The sequence below is a fragment of the Euprymna scolopes genome, chromosome 21 (genome assembly GCF_053919585.1).
Source record: "Euprymna scolopes isolate OS-2025 chromosome 21, ASM5391958v1, whole genome shotgun sequence".
Lineage (NCBI taxonomy): Eukaryota > Metazoa > Mollusca > Cephalopoda > Sepiida > Sepiolidae > Euprymna > Euprymna scolopes.
In genome coordinates, this window is record NC_136502.1 from 90,565,642 (window position 1) to 90,587,058 (window position 21,417).

Consider the following 21,417-nt stretch of genomic DNA (forward strand, 5'->3'; position numbering starts at 1 on the left):
TGAAAAAAAGTCGCCGTTGAAACGTGTATGCACATATGTAGTCAAAAAATGTTTGTAAAAAGGAAGTTCATATTACACATCAGTGTGATGTTTTCATTTCTTAAAATATTCTTTTTATATTGGTAGAAAAGGGAAACAAAAGATGGTCGAAAAATTGCTCGCACATATTATAAGGACATGGATTTAAAGGGCGTTATTTCACTCTTGGCTATTAACAAAGTTTTCGTTTCAGTTATTGAAGCATTATGCATGTTTCGTAGACTGAAACCCTTCTTTCTTTGTCGCCTCGATATCCGTGATATCATAGTCCTGTTTGTTCTACCTACTTTTACTTATTTGACCTCATGCATGACCTTTCTGTTATCTTTCAGGAGACTGAGTTTATTTCTAAAACTTCGTGTCACTTCAATATGTATTTAGTTGGACCCTTGTCTAGATCAACACCAGCTGATATAATCACTAACTGACATATGATCATCCATCATGTCAAATACGAGGCGCGTTCCAAAAGTAATGCCTCCTATTTTTATTCCACCCGAATGGATCAGATAGGATTGCAAATTTCATTCTATTGATGACTGATCTTATGCATTTGTGACAGGAAAATTTCACCTCTGCCGCAGATATTGACGGTGTCAGACTCTAAGAAAGACACCACCGTTATGGACGTGCGTCAGAAACAGAGATGCGTCATTGAATTCCTCCACACAGAAAAAATTGAACCGATCAACATTCAATGGCCCCTGTTGAACGTTTACGAAGCCGATGCAGTTGATGTCAGCAGAGTTAGGAAATGGATTCGTCAATTTTAGAGTGGCAAAAGAGATGTGAGTGACAAAGCGTGTCCCAGACTTTTATAACCATGTAATCGCAAATGCGATATGCTGATTAACTAATTTTTCAAATCGAATGTATTTTCATGTGATGCAAAGACGAAGGTGAGTCTGAATACTTTTCTCGAGAGTGGAAATTTTGTTGCGTGTTGCAGATGGAAATTTGCTTTTTTGCTGCAGATGGAAATTTTGTTTTGTGTTGAAGGTTGAAATTTTGTTTTGTGTTGAAGGTTGAAATTTTGTTTTGTGTTGAAGGTTGAAATTTTGTTTTGTGTTGAAGGTGGAAATTGTGTTGAAGGTTGAAGGTTGAAATTTTTTCTTGTGTTTAAGGTTGACATTTTGTTTCGTGTTGAAGTTTGAAATTGTGTCGTCTCTGGTGTTGTGGGTGAAGATTGTTGTGTTTGGGAAAGAAGGGAGATGGCATCATATGTGACAAGGATAGAAAACAGCATATGCACATGAAACTTGCATGACTTGGGGGATAACAGTTATAAAAGAAAAGAAGAAAAACATCAAGGGATGGCGTTCACAGTAGTCAACAAAGGTGCGAAATGAAAGTATGTGGATGGAATGGGATGAATGATACAGATTTAAATGACGAATTTCATGATATGGTAAAGGAAAACGAAAAAAAAAAGCTAGACTAGAATTCGGGACGCTAAAAACGTACGAAATGCATCTGACGAGTTTAAATATAAGAAAACTACTACTTCTATTTTCTAAACATGTTTCAGAAGTAGAAGTTGTTGGAAGAGTCATGGAAATAGCACCAATAGGTCTGTATGTTTTCATACAAATAATAAACTCTATACACATTCAGTTGAGCTTAAATCAATACCAAATATTATCAAAAATTATCAAAAATTATCAGAAAACTCTGCTGTATTGCTATTTTCATGGCAGGTGTAAGTATTTCATGGAAAAAATCTCGACTAGCTACAATAACTATCAGCACTTTCTCTTCCTATTTATCTGTGTCTAAATTTAAGCAAACATTCCATGAGCAGAGTTTTTTCTAGACTTGCTCGTTTGTTGAACACAATACCATGGAGTTGTTTCCCAGCTGACTAAAACATGCTCGATTTCAAGTCGTTATTTTATGCTTCAAATGTAATCCATCCCAAAAAAACAAAAAAAATTGTATTTGTCATGTTTTGTCCCCCTCCCCCTCGATTGCCAAACTTGAAAAATTGCTAGAGATGACATGTCTAGTTAAATGCTTTGTGGCCAAAATGTGGGTGCTCATTTTACGTTATATTTATATAGAAAAGTTTTGTCCCCCTCGATTGCCACATGTAACATGCTAAAATTTAATTTTTTTTCAAATTTCTTCTTTCATATTACTTATAAAGACTGCTTAAACGTATTAGACCCCCCAAAAAGCAGGTCTTAATTTTTTTTTTAACAATTTTGCAATGAAACTATCACAGTTATTTCCCCTTTGGTTTTCTGGTTTGAAAATAAAACGGTTTTAGGTTGCAGATAAAAGAAGTTAAATCAAATATAAATTGAAATTTAAATAAACTAAATAATCAAAAAAAAATTAATTAGTACAGTTGAAACGAAGCTATTATGTCGAATAATAATATCATCGAGGTAATTATTTAAATAGATTTAATTTAATGTGATATGCTAATGACCGTAACTCAATCAATGTAGATGTGGGTTGAAGAATGCTATATATAGAAATTACGTATAAAAAATAATGTCTCCGTTGTAATATAATGTATCCTATCATGGGCGTTAATATTTCTTGACCAGGAGAGGTGTACACATATATGGCCTTTATATTTATTTTGTCATTTGGGACACACACACGAACGCTACTACTTTATAGATAGATAGATAGATAGATAGATAGATAGATAGATAGATAGATTTTTTATTAATTTGTAGCAAACGATTTGTAACAAACACAAGCAGGAAGGAAGTCTCGCGGCTGGAGATTTTGAAATACACTTCCTTCCTGGCATGTCCAATCAGAACATGGCTCTCAGTCACGTGACCGAGTTAATAAAACGTTAAACCAGCAACCAGATCTTGGACGGTTGGACGGACAGCAACTCCACGTGGAAAGGGCCTGTCGTCTCCAACTTCTCTGTTTGGACACACACAAGAACTTATCCAGCCTACGGGCTCGGATTTCAACTATGATGGAATACAAACAAGCTAGCATTGCTATCTCCACATGCAGCTCACGCACGACCTTTCTTTCTCATGCGAAAGGACTGTCCCTGTCCATACATGGACGCATGCTCCTACTACTAATTTCTAGAAAACAATAATCCATTATGACGACGAAATATAACTTCAAACACATTCATGAACTCTTCTCTCTTTCAAGAGGCCCTGTTTAATCTTTAATCTACGTCTCCACACAGGAAAACTTTCCACAATGAACCCTTTCTCTTTACAACCCGTTTTCCTTATTCTTACTAACGACGATAACCAATAAAGTTGCTTTTAAATGTTAGAATGAGACTTCTTGTCTTTTTTATAAAATTTGCTACCGTAATTTTGTGACCTTTTAGGCTGTGATCATAGCGTAGTATCTGTGTTAACCGTGGCAAGCGGGGCCATGGGTCAAAAGATTATTATTATTATTATTATTATTATTATTATTATTATTATTATTAATAATAATAATAATAATAATAATAATAATAATAATAATAATAATAATACTTGATTCGAGCGACGGCTGGTCGCTGGATCAATTATTATGATTAGAAAAATAAACAATTAAATTGGGAAAAAAAGATTGATGTATATAAAATAAGATCGCGAAAGGAATGTGAAAATAGAAAATAGATGTAAACATTATTTTTGGTTTGTATAAACAAATAACTAGATTGGTTGGTTGGTTGTTTTTGTTTTACGGCATATCAACCCTTTTCGGGTTATTTAATGCCGAATCCAAACATTTTGAAGAAAAAAATTTTAATAGAATATATTTGTTGTTTTCACGTCGGTTTCTATTTAACCCATAGTTGGGACCCTAACAGGTACTACCACTTCGGGTCAGAGTGGACCTGGGAGCAATGGTAATTAAAGGGTGGCTCCACACTCCCCAAAGCCCACAAGCTGGGGCCTCACCACTGGATATAGTTTAAGGTCATATCCAGGACCCCCATTGAGGGACTTTTACCTTCTGCAGGGGGGCAATCGGCGTATTCTAATGCCCCACCGACAGGGCCAACTAGATTGGGGACATTAGGTTGGTATGAGACACGTAATGATGTCACGTAAAGAAACACGTGATGTATGTAGATTTCGGGATATTCTAGGCAGTCCTTAGCTGGACATCAGAGAAAACGGACGACTCAAGATGACGTGGGAAGCGGCGTCACTTCGGACAGCCAATGTGTAAAGAACGTGTAATCTCTGAAAATGCCGGGCAGATCATGAGAATAAATGTTCGTAAATAATTCAGGTATGCGTTGTGTTATTTACACCTGTTAAAAAAGAACTGTTTGTCTACAACTGTTTCGATACGTCCACGTCAATCGTTTCCTGTTGGAATTGTTTCATAAATGTTAAAATATACACACTACACGATCAACTAAATGATACGACGTATATTGATACACGCATTTATACGTACACGAATATACAGAAAAAGATAATCCCAACTATTCAACGTGTACGTCGTTATGGGATATATTCACATGCAACATATGACACGTTTTATAATAAATATCTCCCACCTACTGTGTCGAGTTTGGATGAATTACTTCCCCTTTCATTTGGCACATGCGTATGGGACAACCGTTACCTCTCGTGCTAACTAAACGAGGGGCAAACATAATTATTATACGCATAAGACTATCTAATATTATACGAAATAAATAGCTTTACAAAATATAAATATGTAACGTTTGGGCGTTTATGGTAGGTCGTTTCTACTTGAGGGGGGTCACTTTAATTATCTCAAACATGCATCGGATGGTTAATAATAGGAGAAAGGATTCAAGAATCAAAGATGGCGACGTGAAATGAAGCGGGGAGGAAGACATGCAATGGTCGAACGATAACAAAAACAAAAAACTGTTGTAAAGCTTACGTCGTTGTCGTTCTGTGGCACCTGAAAAATAAACTGACAAATGATAGAAACGAAACGAAAACAAATGACAATTTCAGTACAGACATCAAGTTTGTCGAAAAAGAAAAAGAAATGTAATGGACAATTTGTGTCCATTTGTAATTGGACCGACAACTCAATTTTCGAGTCATGTTTTAAAAGATATTTTGATATATACATATAATATATTCAAATAATTATTTAAGAGTATCAACAATTATTTTACATCGGCAGATACTAGTGACGGTAAAATCCAAATATATAACTTGAAGTTATATATTTGGATTTTACCGTCACTGGATTATTTATCTTCCACCAGACTATCCATTCATGTGTAATCACCTTTTTCTTCACCATATTCCCTCTGCTTCACTTTTATTTTCAAGTAAGATCTTTGACTTACTTGTTGTTTCATCAAATACTTTTGCATACAAAATCCGATCCCGCATTTTGCTAATTCCTACCCTCTGATGAGAAGGAGAGTATTTCTTTGAAACTCCGCGGATTAAGGACTATTCACTTATCTAGTGTTTCCTTTTCAGATTAAATATGTTTTTAACTCATTTCAAAGTGTTTTTTAACATGTTTTATTAACCGTTTTCTCGTATTATAAGCTCTATCTCCTATTTGGTTTTATCGAGCTTTTACATCTGGCTGAGATAACTTTATAAATATTAATTCTTTAATATTTATAATATACTTTAATTTTACTATCTTGGATCATTTTGGTAAATTTAATTGTAATTTTTATTTTATATATATATATATATATATATATATATATATATATATATATATATATATATAACATATAACTTACATATACAGTGTGACCCAAATAAAAGGGCCCCAACTCTAATTAGACCCTGTTTCTTAGTGTTTTGTCCGAATGAAATGAAACTTTGTTCATAACTAGTTTATTATATTCAAAATATCACATCAAAACACTAGTCTTTGGCCTTTTTTCTCCGTTGACTGTAAAATGCTCAGAAAAACAATTGAATGTCCTCTGGGGTTTTTTCGGTTAGTTATTTCCCAAAATTTTATTCAAATTTATGCGATATTCACAAAGTTATGACATTTTATTCTTTATCAGAGAATTTCCACTGTCCATCGCTTTATTGCAGGTCTCTTAAAATGTTGTATTAGGGCAAAAATACAATGTCTAATCATGAAAACTTTACGTTTTATTATATTTTTCTGTTAAAGAACAATAAACAAAAGCACATCCTAGGTGCCAAGCCTCAAATAAATGAATTATTTATCGCCATATCCACCATTTTTTAAAATAACTTTAAGCAACCTTTTTTCCACCGAAGAAAATTGTTTGATCTGAAGAGGAGTTATGATTCTGGCGACATCAACTACTTTCCTCCACAAGACATCCTTTGAAGTAAAACGCTCTCCTCCCCCAAAAACCTCTCTTCAATACTTACCAGAGATTTTCAATGGGGTTAAGATCCGGAGAACACGGTGGCCAGCTCATGAGGGTTTCTCCAAAGAAGCCCATAGATTTAAGGAAGGCTGCAGTCGCCCCAGCAGAATGTGATGGTGCATTGTCATTCATAAAAATCCTCTGAAAGCGACGTGACAATGGTATTTCATCTAGCCATGTTGACATGTTTATCCAAAAAGGCCGAGTACGCATTGCTGGTAAGTTTTACACCCTCTGGAACTCGGAATGGCCCAACCAACTTATCCCCAATTATTCCCGCCCAAAATATGATGTCTCGACTTCCTTGTTGGTGATGAACTCTGTAAGAGGTTAGAGTTCCGTTCGAGTTCCAACCTTTGGCCCAATCATCCGAACCGTCAAGTGTAGCCCAGGTCTCATCTGTAAATAGGACACGTTGGAAATCCTTTTTCATGTAATTCTGTACGCAAGATATTCGTTTTTCCCTATGTGGTTTGCTTAATGGAGGCCTTGGAATAGTTTTGATGTTCCTTGCCATCACATTCAACATATAACATCGGGCCTGCCTGGATCTTGGCGCTACTCTAGCTCTTGCAAAAATGAGAGCACTGGCGTTGTTTGGGTTTCAGTTGACTTCCCTTCGAATTTTCCGAATATCACGATGTGAAAAGTTTCTCCTGATGCCTTTATCCTTTCTGGATTTGGTGTTGGAGTTGTTCACGAATGAAGCCTAAGTTCCAGCTCCATAACTAAATCTTTGATGAACAATCCCTCTGCAAGTCCAGCAACAATCCTTTCCTTTTCGATAACCGTTAATCGTCCCTTTATTGCCATTTTAAAAGACCTGCAATAAAGCGATGGACAGTATAAATTACTTGATGATAAATAATATATATATATATACACACACAGGATGGCCTACTTAAAAGTAGTCCAGAAAATGTTGTAGAGAGGAAGAACATTCTTTTATTGTTTAAATTACCTGTAGCATTGTTTAAATTTTTTTGTAGTGTTATAAAAGATGCTGGAAGTGATCCCCGTTGACATCCATGCATTTCTGGGTATGTTTAACAATGTTTGCAGATACTGCCTGTAGATCCTCTCTGGTGATTCTCCTGATAGCTTTAGTAATGTTCTCCTTTAGTTGGTCTAGATTGTGAGGATCATTTGTATAAACTTTTTGTTTTAAAGTCTCCCAAAGATAAAAATCACTTGATGACAAGTTCGGGGAACATGGTTGCTATAAATCTTTGCCTATGATTCTCTCTTCTGTAAACATGTTATGAACTCGTGTCAGTGATTTGTGAGAAATGTGTGGCATGTAGCTCCATCTTGTTGGAAAAAGAATTGTATTTTGCTTTGTGGTGTCAGTTGGTGAGTAAGAGAAAGATTAGAGAGATCGGGCTACTTTTAAGTGGACCATCCAGTATAAATTATTTATCTAAATACTTTGGGTAATGTAAATTTAAGAATATATATGGTTAGGGTTCATCTAAAAAAAACAGCCAGTGAAGGAATTATTTGTCAAATTAGTTGATGTGATTTCCGAGCAATTTGAGAAACTTGTGGCGAATGCTGGTGCCCATTTAGCACTCCAAATGAAACTCTCTATTTCTACTTATATAAGCTGCACTGGCTTCCCGCTTTCCGGCCTTTGTGTTATATCTTGCTGACATTAGGAACCACACAGACCTAACCATCAGCAGCAGCCAAGGCGCAGTAAGAAGCGAATCGCGCTTGTGCACGTACACCAAATGTTCTCTTCTTTTTCAGCCGCTGAAGTGATCGGTTGTTCATCTCTACTGCTTCCGTAGAGTAGGCATCTACTTCCTTTTCGCCGCAGGAAGCTGTGACACAAGGACAGAAAGTGAGGGAGATTCAATCTCGCGCCCCTAAAGAATGAACACTCTGGCCTTATAAAAAAATTGCCTGAGCAGTCCCATCGGCATTCTTCGTAGGGGCGCCTAAGGCAGTAAGCAATAAACTTAATCCACCCGAAAAAAAAACTATCTGAAAGGGTGGACCTTCTAGGACTACCCAGAATCAGAGTTCAGTCCGAGAGATGTATGGCCATTCCTTATTTAAAAAATGGTCCAGACTTTGTCAGATTGTGTCGAGAACATGAACATAAACTATAAAAATATATCCCAGCTGTTGTTCCGTACATTATCAGTTTAGTGACTATAATTTCAATGAGAAATAAAATTTAAATGATGATTTGTCATAAATTGTAATTGCGCCATTTTATTTCACAAGAACAGACAGTAGTATTTAAGAAAAGGACGAATTTTAAATGGCGATCGTTCGGTCCTTTCTGGTCGTAGAGATATGATGTATCATAAGAGATATGATGTATCATAAGAAATATGATGTATCGTAAGAGATATCAGTTGGTTTTTAGTGTTGTACATAATGAAAAGGCTAGAAAGGCTGGACGGATAAGTTTTTCATGCGTACAGATTGCGAGGTCATTAGAATCCAGTAAAATTAGTCTTCAAATATTGGATACTTACCCGAATATATTTGTAGACATGACAAAATAAAAAATATGTCAGCGAATTGAAAAAACGTCAGCATCATCTTCAATTTGCCTTTTCATCAACGAAAGCGATGTTGTTTCCTTTCTCAGAACACGTGACCTGAAATTAAAAGAGAAAAGAATTTAAGCTACGAACAACGCACCAACGTGCGCCTATATATATATATATATATATATATATATATATATATATATATATATATATATATAAACTTAAAAAAATCTTTGCTAAGATGAGATATAGGTATATTTTCGCTTGTCTTCCTTTCCTTATAGGGGAAATGGTTTTCATTATGTTTCCTTGTTAAGGTGTTTTCTTTTCATTAAGTCTGACGAAAGGCTGTTCCTGTGAAAATTTTCAAATGACATAATGCTTGAATTTGTCCGAACAGTCTTGAAACAATTGTAACTAACGATGACATAAACTTTTTATTGCTATAAATCCATCCATCGATGTCTTGCTTTTTTTAAACAATTATATATATATATATATATATATATATATATATATATATATATAATTGTTTATATATATATATATAATTGTTTATATATATATATATATATATATATATATATATATATATATATATATATATATGAACAGAGTTGTAAAGAAGAAATTTACATAAAGTTTTTATTATTCGGCAGAATACTCCAAAACTGGGAGCTAGGTGCTCCTTAATCCGCGGAGTTTCGAAGAATGCTAATTTTTCTCATAATTAGCATTCTTTGAAACTCCACGGATTAAGGAGCACCTAACTACCAGTTTTGGAGTATTCTGCCGAATGATAAAAACTTTTTGTAAATTTCTACTTTACAGCTCCGTTTTTATTATTATTGATTGTAAACTCTACTATCTTCAGTGAATTATTGAGCTTTTTCATTTGATTGGGATGAAGATATAAATAACTATATTTATATTTGGTTTTGAAATTCGCTTTTTCCTTGATTAGTAAATTCCTCCTCCAAGCTTTTCTGTGTATATATATATATATATATATATATATATATATATATATATATATATATATATACCCTGTGTATCGCTTTATTGCAGCTCAATGTTTTTAATTTTGAAATTACTATGAAACGCAGGGACGTGAAGTTCGATACACTGGAAGAGCATAACAAGGTGCCTTATTTCTCTGACTTTTGTGGAATTTAAACAAATAATTTGAAAATTATGCTTCTTTTACTATTTTCTGGTAATTTTAAGTGTGTATCACTCTATTGTAGGTCTCCTAAAATGCCTAGAAAGGGTCGATTGACAGCTAGTAAAAAATAGCATGTTGTTGCAGGGATTGCAGAAGGTTTATCTCTCGTAGATCCCGCCAAGGAAATCGGAAGAGATCGAAGAACATTGTCTTCATTCGTTGAAAACCCAAACATCAAACTAAGGAAGATCAAAAACACAAGAAAGTCAGTTTCTGCTCGTGATGTTAGAAAAATTCGCAGTCAACTTATCGAGCAGCCGGGTAGCAACAGTAGCAATAAGGCTAGAATCCCTTCCTTGTCCAGAAAGACACGCTGCAATGTCTTAAACGAAATTGCAAGAAGCATTAAGCCCATAGCAAGACATGTTTTAAACAAAAATCATAAAGAAAAACGTTTGTGCTCAGAAATACATGAAAACCAGTTTTGAAAAAGTTCTTTACACCAATGAGGCCAAAGTTTGGAGTACTCTTGAATTCCCTACCCCTCATCGATTCCGTCGTCAATACGTGAAGGTGCCATGTTTTGGGCTGGAATAATCTGCGATGAACTAATTGGGCCATTTCGAGTGCCAGAAAGTGTAAAACTGACAAGTTAAACTCATATTTTATTTTAAAACGAGCATTTGTCACCATGGTTTGATGACCTTTCATTGGCGCGTCACCGCAAATTGGTTTTTATGGACGGCAATGTGCCATCCAACTCAGCCAATGCTACGACATCCTACCTTAAGTCATTAGGCATTAGTGGAGAAAATTTGATGACATGGCCATCTTGTTCTCCAGATATAAACCCAATTGAGCAGCTCTTGTCAATGATAAAGAAGAAAGTTTATGAAGGATGAAATTTGAAGGAAGATTTTGGAAGGTTTCTATAGCATTACATCATCTCAAATCCGCCGATTGACATCATCAGTTGACAAAAGGCTATTCAAAGTGATTTTGAAGCATGGGAGTTATGTTGATAAATAAATATTTCCTTAAAAAAATAATGTTAAATTCGTTCTTGTTTTTGGTTAATATTGTTACTGGATATGTTCTTTATTTTATTATAAATAAAGATATGGAGTTAGAATATCGTTTTATTACCGAAAATATGCATTTTAGACACTTGCAATAAAGTGATACACACTTAAAATTACCAGAAAATAGAAAAAATAGCATAACTTTCAAAATATTTGTTCAAATTCCACAGAAATCAGGGAAATAAGGCACCGTGTTATGCTGTTCCAGTGTTATACCAAATTTCACTTCTCTGTATTTCATAGCAATTTCAAAATTAAAAAATATATTCATCTGCAATACAGCGATGTACAGAGTTTATGTCAAATTATTCAAGAATTGAAAGCAACTCCAACTTAAAGACAAACTTTTCACAAATTCCTGTATTCGTGTTCGTTAATATAAAAACGAAAAATTAAGAATATTTCTTGTTTTGTAGCTTCTGCCGCCTTTAACTATTGCTGCTTATATTTTGGGTTTGAGTGATGATTTCTACAAAAAAAACATTCGATCAATTGGGAGAGATTGTGTTGAGTTTGTACTAACGTCCCGTTGGTATAAACTCAACACAATAACTGCAATACTAGGTTGGTAGCCTGGCTTCTAATCGTTTGTTTAAAAAGTATTTCAGAAGTAATTGGGACTCACTGTATGATTATATATATATATATATATATATATATATATATATATATATATATATATATATATATATATATATATATATATTACAATTACAAGAACTATCCACTTATCAAGTGTTTCCTTTTCAGATTAAATATGTTTTTAACTCTTTTTCAAAGTGTTTTTTAACATGTTTTATCAACTTTATCAATATATATAATAGGACAACAAGAGTATGAAGTGAAGACACAAAACTATATATTGGTAGATACAGAATGGATCATTTATTAAATAATGGAATACAGGCAAAATTTGGGGATAGAAGGGACTCTTCATGCCAGGGCATTTCGAAGCCTAATGCTTCTCATCGGAAGAGTAGAGAAGGTGTTAGGTAGCATGGGGAAGATGCGGCGTCTAGCGTAAGGTTCATTAGGGACGAAAGAGATTAAGAGGAATTATAGAATGTTGGGGGAAGCTTTATTGAATTCTAAATAAATAAGGAGAAGCTTGTTATATATAGTATGATATATAAGATTATATATGGTCTTTAACATAATATTGAGATTCAGGGGGTATATGTATTATTATTAAATAGGGGGTGTATAGTTGCTGCGTGGTAATTTATTTTAACGGTTTCTGGGGTGTCTATTTTCTATGGAGTGGGTAATTTTGATTTTGATTAGTGCCACCTAAACGGCAAATGGCGGCTATAAATTCGCTTATAATTTGGAGGGGGGGGGTAAAACTGAAGGGTAATATGCGGCAATATATTTATAAGTTTCTACTGTTATGATATAGGGAGTATGATCATAAGGGGGCGGTCGGAGATTAGGGTGGCAATGACTAATATATATATATATATATATATATAATATTTAGTAAGATGATTGATAATTTATAATTAAAATTAAAAATTAAAAATCTGTTTCATAAGAAGGAACACAACAAAGCCAATAAATTGTACGATCGTTTCGGAAACGATGTTTATATTGAGATAGACATTAAGTCACGGACAATAATTTTAACATATAGTTTTTTGAAACAAAATATCCTTATCAGCAAAAATATTGTGTGGGTTGTTTTTTAAAAGACACCAAAATAAACCTAGCATTTTTTAAGTAAGGCAGATGTATCTTATAATATACACTCTGCTCTTTAGACTGCTGCTCTAATCCCCTTTAAATATATATATATTATGGCAGTAGAGTTTAGTTTCCTAGAAGTACGTCCAATGAAACAACATGTGTCTACCAAAAGTGCTCAATGAGTAAACAGAGCAGATATATTAAATTTATTTATACAAACATTGATGGTTACATATGTGCATACATGTTTCTGTAATCACTCGTTATTGGGGAGATTACGTCTTCAGGCCAAGAATTACCTTCGAAAACTGAAATTTCAAGAGATAAAAACATTTTCTTGTACAGTTTACAAAATTAAGATCTTGTCATAGAGTAGGGGTTTGCCCTTTAAACAATCCATTCCTCACAGGGTTTTATCTTTTGTTATCATAACTTCGGTAAGGGATAATTTGTATTTTTTTAGTCTTTCTATATTCTTTTTATAGCCCGACGGTTAAGTATCTCTCCTTTTGATTTGCGCTATAAACTACTGGAGGAGTCCGACTCTATGTCGTCTATAGCTAGCGGAGAGACTGTAAGTAGTCCGACGGCCACCCAGAATGGGGAAAACGGTATTTTCGATTTCCACACACACATATTTTCAGAAGTAAACCTACACACACATATTTTCAGAAATGAACCTACACACACACATATTTTCAGAAGTAAACCTACACACACATATTCTCAGAAGTAAACCTACACACACATATTCTCAGAAGTAAACCTACACACACATATTCTCAGAAGTAAACCTACACACACATATTCTCAGAAGTAAACCTACACACACATATTTTCAGAAGTAAACCTACACACACACATATTTTCAGAAATAAACCTACACACACATATTTTCAGAAATAAACCTACACACACATATGCTCAGAAGTAAACCTACACACACATATTTTCAGAAGTAAACCTACACACACATATTTTCAGAAGTAAACCTACACACACATATATTTTCAGAAGTAAACCTACACACATATATTTTCAGAAGTAAACCTACACACACACACACATACTCAGTAGTGGATATATATCGTTTTTTATATTTCCTTACCCATACACAGAAATGGTTTTTCTTAGATTTTATATTTATATTTATTTGCATTTTATATTTCTCTGTCTGTCTGTCTGTCTGTCTGTGTGTGTGTGTGTGTGTGTGTGTGTGTGTGTGTGTGTGTGTGTGTGTGTGTGTGTGTGTGTGTGTGTGTGTGTGTGTCTGTGTGTGTGTGTGTGTGTGTGTGTGTGTGTGTGTGTGTGTGTGTGTGTGTGTGTGTGTGTGTGTGAATATTACAATATACATAGACTTAAATAATTTAAAAATTATATTGGGGATTTTTTTTACCTTTATACTTAAAAGTAAATTTATATAATTTATAATTTTATAAATTTATATAATTTATAATTTTTTTAAACTTGGGAATTCGACATGTCTTGTGATTATCTGCTTCTAAAAAAGAAATTCCCTGATGGCTGCCAACTTTACTTCAAGAAATTCTCCATAGCCTTTAGTCACCTACGTGTATTTGGTGTGCACACTTGCATATATTACCTCTCTGAACTATGTCAAGTGTATTCTGAAATAATCAATCAGCCACAGCAATATGTGTAATATATATATATATATATATGAAATAAAATGGAGGTGGAAGGACCTGGATACTCAACGTTTCGCCCGATTTATGCGGGCTTCTTCAAGAGGGATGGTCATTGACGAGAGAGTCGGAGGATTGGGGCTATATATAATGATGGGGGAGAGCAGCGTGTTTTCCTTATGTAAATTAGATGTCATATATACATGTATATACATTTTATGAGAGAAGAACTAATTAGAGTAAACTAGTGTAGTGGATTACGTCTAAAAGATAAAATATCGTAGAGATTAAAAATTGTGTTTGGAAATAAAGCGGTGATAGATTAAATAAATAAAATGACACGAGATTACGAAAGAATCTTTTTTCTTTTCTTTTTTTTTTTTCTCCCCCATCATTATATTAGCCCCAATCCTCCGACTCTCTCGTCAATGACCATCCCTCTTGAAGAAGCCCGCATAAATCGGGCGAAACGTTGAGTATCCAGGTCCTTCCACCTCCATTTTATTTCATATCGTCGGATTTAATCCAGCTCAACAATCATATATATATATATATATATATATATATATATAGAGAGAGAGAGAGAGAGAGAGAGAGAGAGAGAGATATGTTTTTGGTTTTTGTTTTCTGCGATACGTTTTGAATGAATTCAATTCTTTACGAAAGTGCATTTTTTATCTTTCTTTTTTTTTTTTTTTCACCCCAAACAAGGCACATTGCCATTTTGATGTAGGGAACTACTATCAAAGACCTAAAATGCAGGAATACTATGTAGGGAGTTTAGCAGCAAGATGTCTGTTGACATTACACTTGAACTTCTGCATGTCAGTACAGTTGGGAAAGCAGGAAACCGAGAATTCCAAAGTCTTGAAGTTCTAGGGAAGAAGCTATTGGAGTAAAAGGCTTTTTACATCTAGGGATCTCAACTGTGTAGGGTGAGACTTTGCTGCTTGTCGGGTTTGTCTGGGGTATTTTCGTCAAGAGGGTACCAGGGCTTGTAGTTCGTCAGAGCATCCACCATTAAATTACTTGTAAAACAGGCAGAGGGATGCAACATTTCGTCGATGCGAGTTGGGAATAATTTTTCCCTTTAACAAATTTGGTACCCCCATATGGGGAGCGACATATATATTGTTTTAATATAATTACCACTGACACGTGTTTCGTCGTCTACGACTCATCAGAGTGGCTGAATCCAGCGAGATTCGAAATATATATATATATATATATATATATATATATATATATATATATATATATATATATATATATATATATATATAACGAATAAATTAAAAAGTCTATATTTCAAATATCCAAATTGAATACAATTTATTAATACTGGGATTTAAATTCGGTGACTTTACTTGAACATTTGAAGATTGCGAACTAAAATGAAAAAAGAAAAATGTAATTGCAATTTCTCTCGCAATTTTCGGATTTTGTAATCACATCCATGCGCCTTCATTTTCTTTTGAAATTGATTACTGTTTCTTTTTAAAGGTAAACGAAATTCAAGAATTGACATAATATTGCATGAATGATTTTGCGCTACGAAACAGATGTTGTCAAGAATTGTGCATGCCAACGTACCTTAAGAAATAAACGGTAAGATGGTCAACACCTTGAAATTTGGAATATGCATTTTGTCATTTATGTGGTGTATGCTCTCTCGTTACTTCAAGCTTTATAAATTAAAGGATCGGTAAAAATAAAAGGTGAAATATAATTAAATAAACATATTTCCGCATATGCATATATATATATATATATATATATATATATATATATATATATATATATATATATATATATATATATATATATATAATTGGTTACCTTCCTGGTAAATAGGAAATCAAATAGAACACGCATATAAAAATACGTTTTGAAGACATCCAACACAAAAAATAATAAACACTTTAAAAATAATGTTTATTATATATTTCGGCGAGGAAACTCGCCCTTGTCAAGATCTTTTTTTTCTTCTTACGCTGCGTGATGGTACTTTAAGGCGGGACATGTCCGTTTAGTTATTGTTTAACGGGTTTTTATTATTATTATTTATTTATATAATCCAAGAATGCACATGACAGGAATAACTGGTTGGTTTCCTGTTCAGAAGGGGTTAAATATAAAAAAATTAAAATAAACCGTTGGACAATAACTAAACGGAAGTGTCCCACCCTAAAACTACCATCATGATGCGTAAAAAAAAAATATTGACAAGGGCGAGTTTCTTCGCCGAAATATATAAATAAGCATTATTTTTAAATGGTTTATTATTTTTTGCGTGTGATGGCTTCAAAGCGTATTTTTATATATGTGTTCTATTTAATATATATATATATATATATATATATATATATATATATATATATATATATATATCAAATACTTTTGTATGCAAAATTCGATCCCGCATTTTGCTCATTCCTACCCTCTGATGGGAAGGAAACTCCGCGGATTAAGGACTATCCACTTATTAAGTGTTTGCTTTTCAGATTTAATATGTTTTTAACTCTTTTTGAAAGTGTTTTTAACATATTTTATTAATTATTTGCTCTTATTATAAGCTCTATCTCCTATTTGGTTTTATCGAGCTTTTATATCTGGTTGAGATTACTTTATAAATATTAATTCTTTAATATTTATAATATACTTTAGTTTTACCATCTTGGATCATTTTGGTAAATTTAATTGTAATTTTTATTTCATATATATATATATATATATATATATATATATATATATATATACATATATACATATATACATATATATACATATATATATACATATATACATATATATATATACATATATATATACATGCATATATATACATATATATATACATATATATATATATATATATATATATATATATATATATATATATAATTTGAGGTTGTTATTTTTCAGACGTAGGGTAACCAGTGAAATATAACGAGGTTAATTTAAGAGTGCTCAATACGGAAGTAGAGCAAGTTACATTTTCAATTTGTCTTTATATAAGCATCAATTTGTTGCTACACAGTCATAAGCATGTTTCGGTCTTTTAAAGCGGAATTAATTCCGCTTGCAAAAATAAGCGTTGTTGCCTGATGAGGTCTCTAATTACTAAATACTAGAAGACCGAAACATGCTCATGACTGTGTAGCAACAAACTACTGCTTATGTAAAGACTAATTGAATATATATATATATATATATATATATATATATATATATATATATATATATATATATATATATATATATATATATATATATACTAGTTGTATATGCCCGGCGAAACATATTGTCGGACGGAGATATTAGTAACATACTAGTTAAGATACATTTAGTATCCTCACTTATTGCGAAAAACCGAAATGTCGGGAAGCATAAAACATATCCATCTTGGTCTATACATTTTAACGCAAATTAATTCTCATAGCTTGGGAAATAACTTTGATAGCTTAAATAAATAAGCTTACTTCTGCTTTTAAATGCAACTGTTGTCAGCTATTAAAAACTGAAAATGGATTGAATTGAATTTAAATTAAATTAAAAATAAATTTAAACAAAATAACAGACTTTTATTTTCTGGACGGAGAATAAAATATATACAGATAATAAACCCCGCAGATATTTTTTACTTATAAGAAACCCGGTTTGAGCCCAAGAGCCGATAGGACTCAGCAACAGTAGTTCAAACAGCCCTTTTCAGGGCTAACTTCCAACAAACTACCATAATTCGATCCACACTTTACGCTCTACTACTGCCTGCCTTCTGAGACTTCCTTCTACAGCCAGCTCACTCACAGGGAACAAGCTTTGGGCTATAGGGAGGATGAGAAACTGTTTTGATGCCAATCTAGGTCAAATAATCTGTGACAAGGATGGAGTTGTGGACTGGTGCATTCACGCAAATTTTCCACATCTTTAGTCCCTCGCGAATAATTGTGTGTACAGTTCCCACACTGACATCAAACTGTGCACTTATTGTCTCTATAGACACACGCCGGTCCTTATCCATGAAATTCTTTGTTCCGCCAATCAACTCTGGTGTTCTGTTTTATCTGCATAATTTTATTAATTTTTATTGTATACTTTTCGATAATGTACTTTTCTTTTATTTTTTAATATTTTTTTTTTTCAAAAAATCGATAGAAATACTGAAGAACAATAAAACTGAAGGAATTGATTTACTTTGTCACCTTTTCCGATGTGCTACGCCGGAAGGTGAGAAGTACGTTAGCTGACCATAACCGATATCTTAGCACTAAGCGAAACTAATCTAAACTCCTTAATCTCCCATCGGTTTGATATGCCAGAATACCTCCCATTCTGTCGTAAAACTGATAAACATAGGCATGTGTATGAAATTGAAAGGATAGGTCTCCTTTAACCGGCTTCTTCGTGTAATGGATGGATGCGTTCAATCTTAAGAGACAATGGACACCCCTGTGAGGGTAGTTGCGCATGTAATTGTAAGGAGAGAGTTTCGCAACCTCCAACTATACTTCTCCTGAATCGGCACTGCTTGGGTCCAGTGGCAACGAGAGGCCCAAGACTGACTGGAAACAATGCCGAGATAAGCGGAGAGCACATACAGAATCTGGAATTCTCAAATGGTCACTCATTTTGGTATTGGCAAGGCTTGACGCCGCTTAACTACGGTGATTTGACGGGAACCTGTGTGTCAACGTGATTATGTTGTCTTCACACACAGGTCGTTAACCATAGTTTTACGAATATAGGGGTTCACTATAAAAGTAGAAAGTGGGTCTTTGGTTTACTTTCGACAGCCTCTCTTATTTTGTTCTTTAGTTATTACATTGCATGATCAATGATCAATGACAAAGGGGAAAGAATTGCTGTTTTCTGGGTTGGAATCTATCTATCTATCTATCTATCTAACACTTATCATTGGCTAGTTTTTAACCTTGTACGGCACAATCACGTTGACATACCGGTTCTCGCCTGATCACCGAAGTTAAGCAACGTTGAGCCTGGACAGTACCAGATGGGTGACCATTTGGGAAGGCTAGGCGCTGTGTGTACCTTCTGGGAAGGTTGGGCGTAGGGACAGCACCCTCCCCGCGGAAAAGAATTCCTCGCTACAAAAGCATCTACAAAGTTGTAGATGGCCTATGTACCTCCAGGGTCTCAAGGCTATGGATGAAGTTTTTAACCTTGAAGTAGTATTTTTATAACTCGTTAAATCGTGGCTTCATGCTTTGTCTGGTGCGATGTCCATTTTTTTTTTTTATAAATTATCATGTGATAATCGATCGCGTAGAAACTGCAAGTGAAAATAAAGTAATCTGCCATCATCTCGAAATAAGATTGTAACGAAAATAATCGCAAAGATGAAGACTGCGCTTTTTCCCTCGATGTTTTTCTATTGTTGTTTTTTTTTTTGTTGTTGTTGTTGTTGTTTTTTTAAGAACGAACGAGGGTGGTTCCTGCTTTTCAGTTCCGATCTATGGAATCTGATTCTGCAGGAGAAATGAGCGAAATAAATAAGAACATATTTTTGGCACCAAAGAATAACGATAAGAAGATTTCATTGCAGACGAAAGATAACGATTACACTTATTATGTCTATAAATGTCATGCATCTCTGGTACATTATAGTGTTGTATAATGGTTTAGAGTGTTGATCAGAAATAAACACGCACATACACACACGCACATACACACACGCACATACACACACGCACATGCGCAGACAAAGTAACTTTTATATGTGTGTGTGCTCGCGTGTGTGTGCGCGCGAGTGTGTGCGAGCGCGTGTGTGCGTGTGGAACGGTCTGTCAATTTTTAGCCTACTGAATGAAACTTGCTAAAGAGGCTATGCGGATTTGCAAAACAAATTCGGTTAGTTTTTATTTTTTGTTTGTTTGTTTTTTTTGTTTTTTGGGGGGGTTAGCCGAAAAATACCGCCACGGAGCCAAAATTAAAACTTGGAACCTGACACGCGTAAGTCGACCTAATGTGTAACCTTCACACATGCGCAAATATACATTTATACGTTTATGTCAGTTAATTTGTAACGTTTTCATAAGTATATAGCTTTAGCTTAGATGGTAGCGAATAACGCTGTAGAGCTAACTATTTTGATTTCGATTCTAGCTGATGGCACAAAGGTCATATTATTTAAACTTTTTACATTACTACTATCTATTAGGTACAATATAATAATCAACAGAATATTAGCTCTATAATAATAAATACGAAATCGGCATGAATTACAATACATTTAAGCATATTTTACGACTGGGCAACACAAGGTTGCCTGCTAGAATACATATATATATATATAACTATTTCCACAGTCAAAGAACGTCGCAGCTTAAAAGAGCCATGACAGCCAACAAACCGGAAGTCCAAAAATTAGTAACAGAATTTTCAGAATGCGGCAAATTATATAATTTTTTTTTCCACAGTAAAACAACGTCGCAGCTCACAAGTATCGTTTTGAAGTTCGACCTTTCACGACAAATACCGAAAAATTGGCCAAAAACATGAATTCCTTCACCCTCAACTGGGCACTTTTTTACAGGGAGGGGTCGTTTTTTTTCGCCGATATTTTCGAAAGTCATCCCCTCTTTTCGATTGTCTAGCCTTAATTTAAGCCTACGTCACTTCCGGTTTGGCGGTGGTCGTAACAGCAAAGACGTCACGTTTTCTTTACCCGTTCTTTTCCTCCTTCGCAGTACGGGTTCGAACCTGCCTTCCTACTACCACTTTTTTAGTTTCTTTTTTTTTTTTTGCTCAACACACATCTCCAAACACCCGGGCAACGCCGGGCACCCATGCTAGTATATATATATATATATATATATATATATATATATATATATATATATATATATATATATATATATATAGCAGGGAGACCCGACGTTTACCGGGACTGAACGATGATCAATGAATGTTTCACACTCCCATGTTTTATTATCATCGAAGTCAATGAAATCGCCTA

The 21,417-nt window shown here is 34.1% G+C and overlaps 1 protein-coding gene across 2 annotated transcripts in view; it reads right to left on the reverse strand.

Annotated features, from left to right (window-relative positions):
- Window positions 1-21,417, reverse strand: part of LOC145242566 (uncharacterized) — an 86,604-nt gene that overhangs the window by 23,569 nt on the left and 41,618 nt on the right. Inside the window, exons 2-3 of one of the 2 annotated variants that reach the window (XM_080105655.1) lie at window positions 8,842-8,967; window positions 4,897-4,917 (exon numbers count right to left, since the gene is read on the reverse strand). In XM_080105655.1, coding sequence (XP_079961781.1) covers window positions 4,897-4,917; window positions 8,842-8,908 — 88 coding nt within the window. In that variant the 5' untranslated portion in view covers window positions 8,909-8,967. The remainder of the gene's footprint in view (window positions 1-4,896; window positions 4,918-8,841; window positions 8,968-21,417) is intronic. The other variant, XM_080105656.1, reaches the window with a different exon arrangement.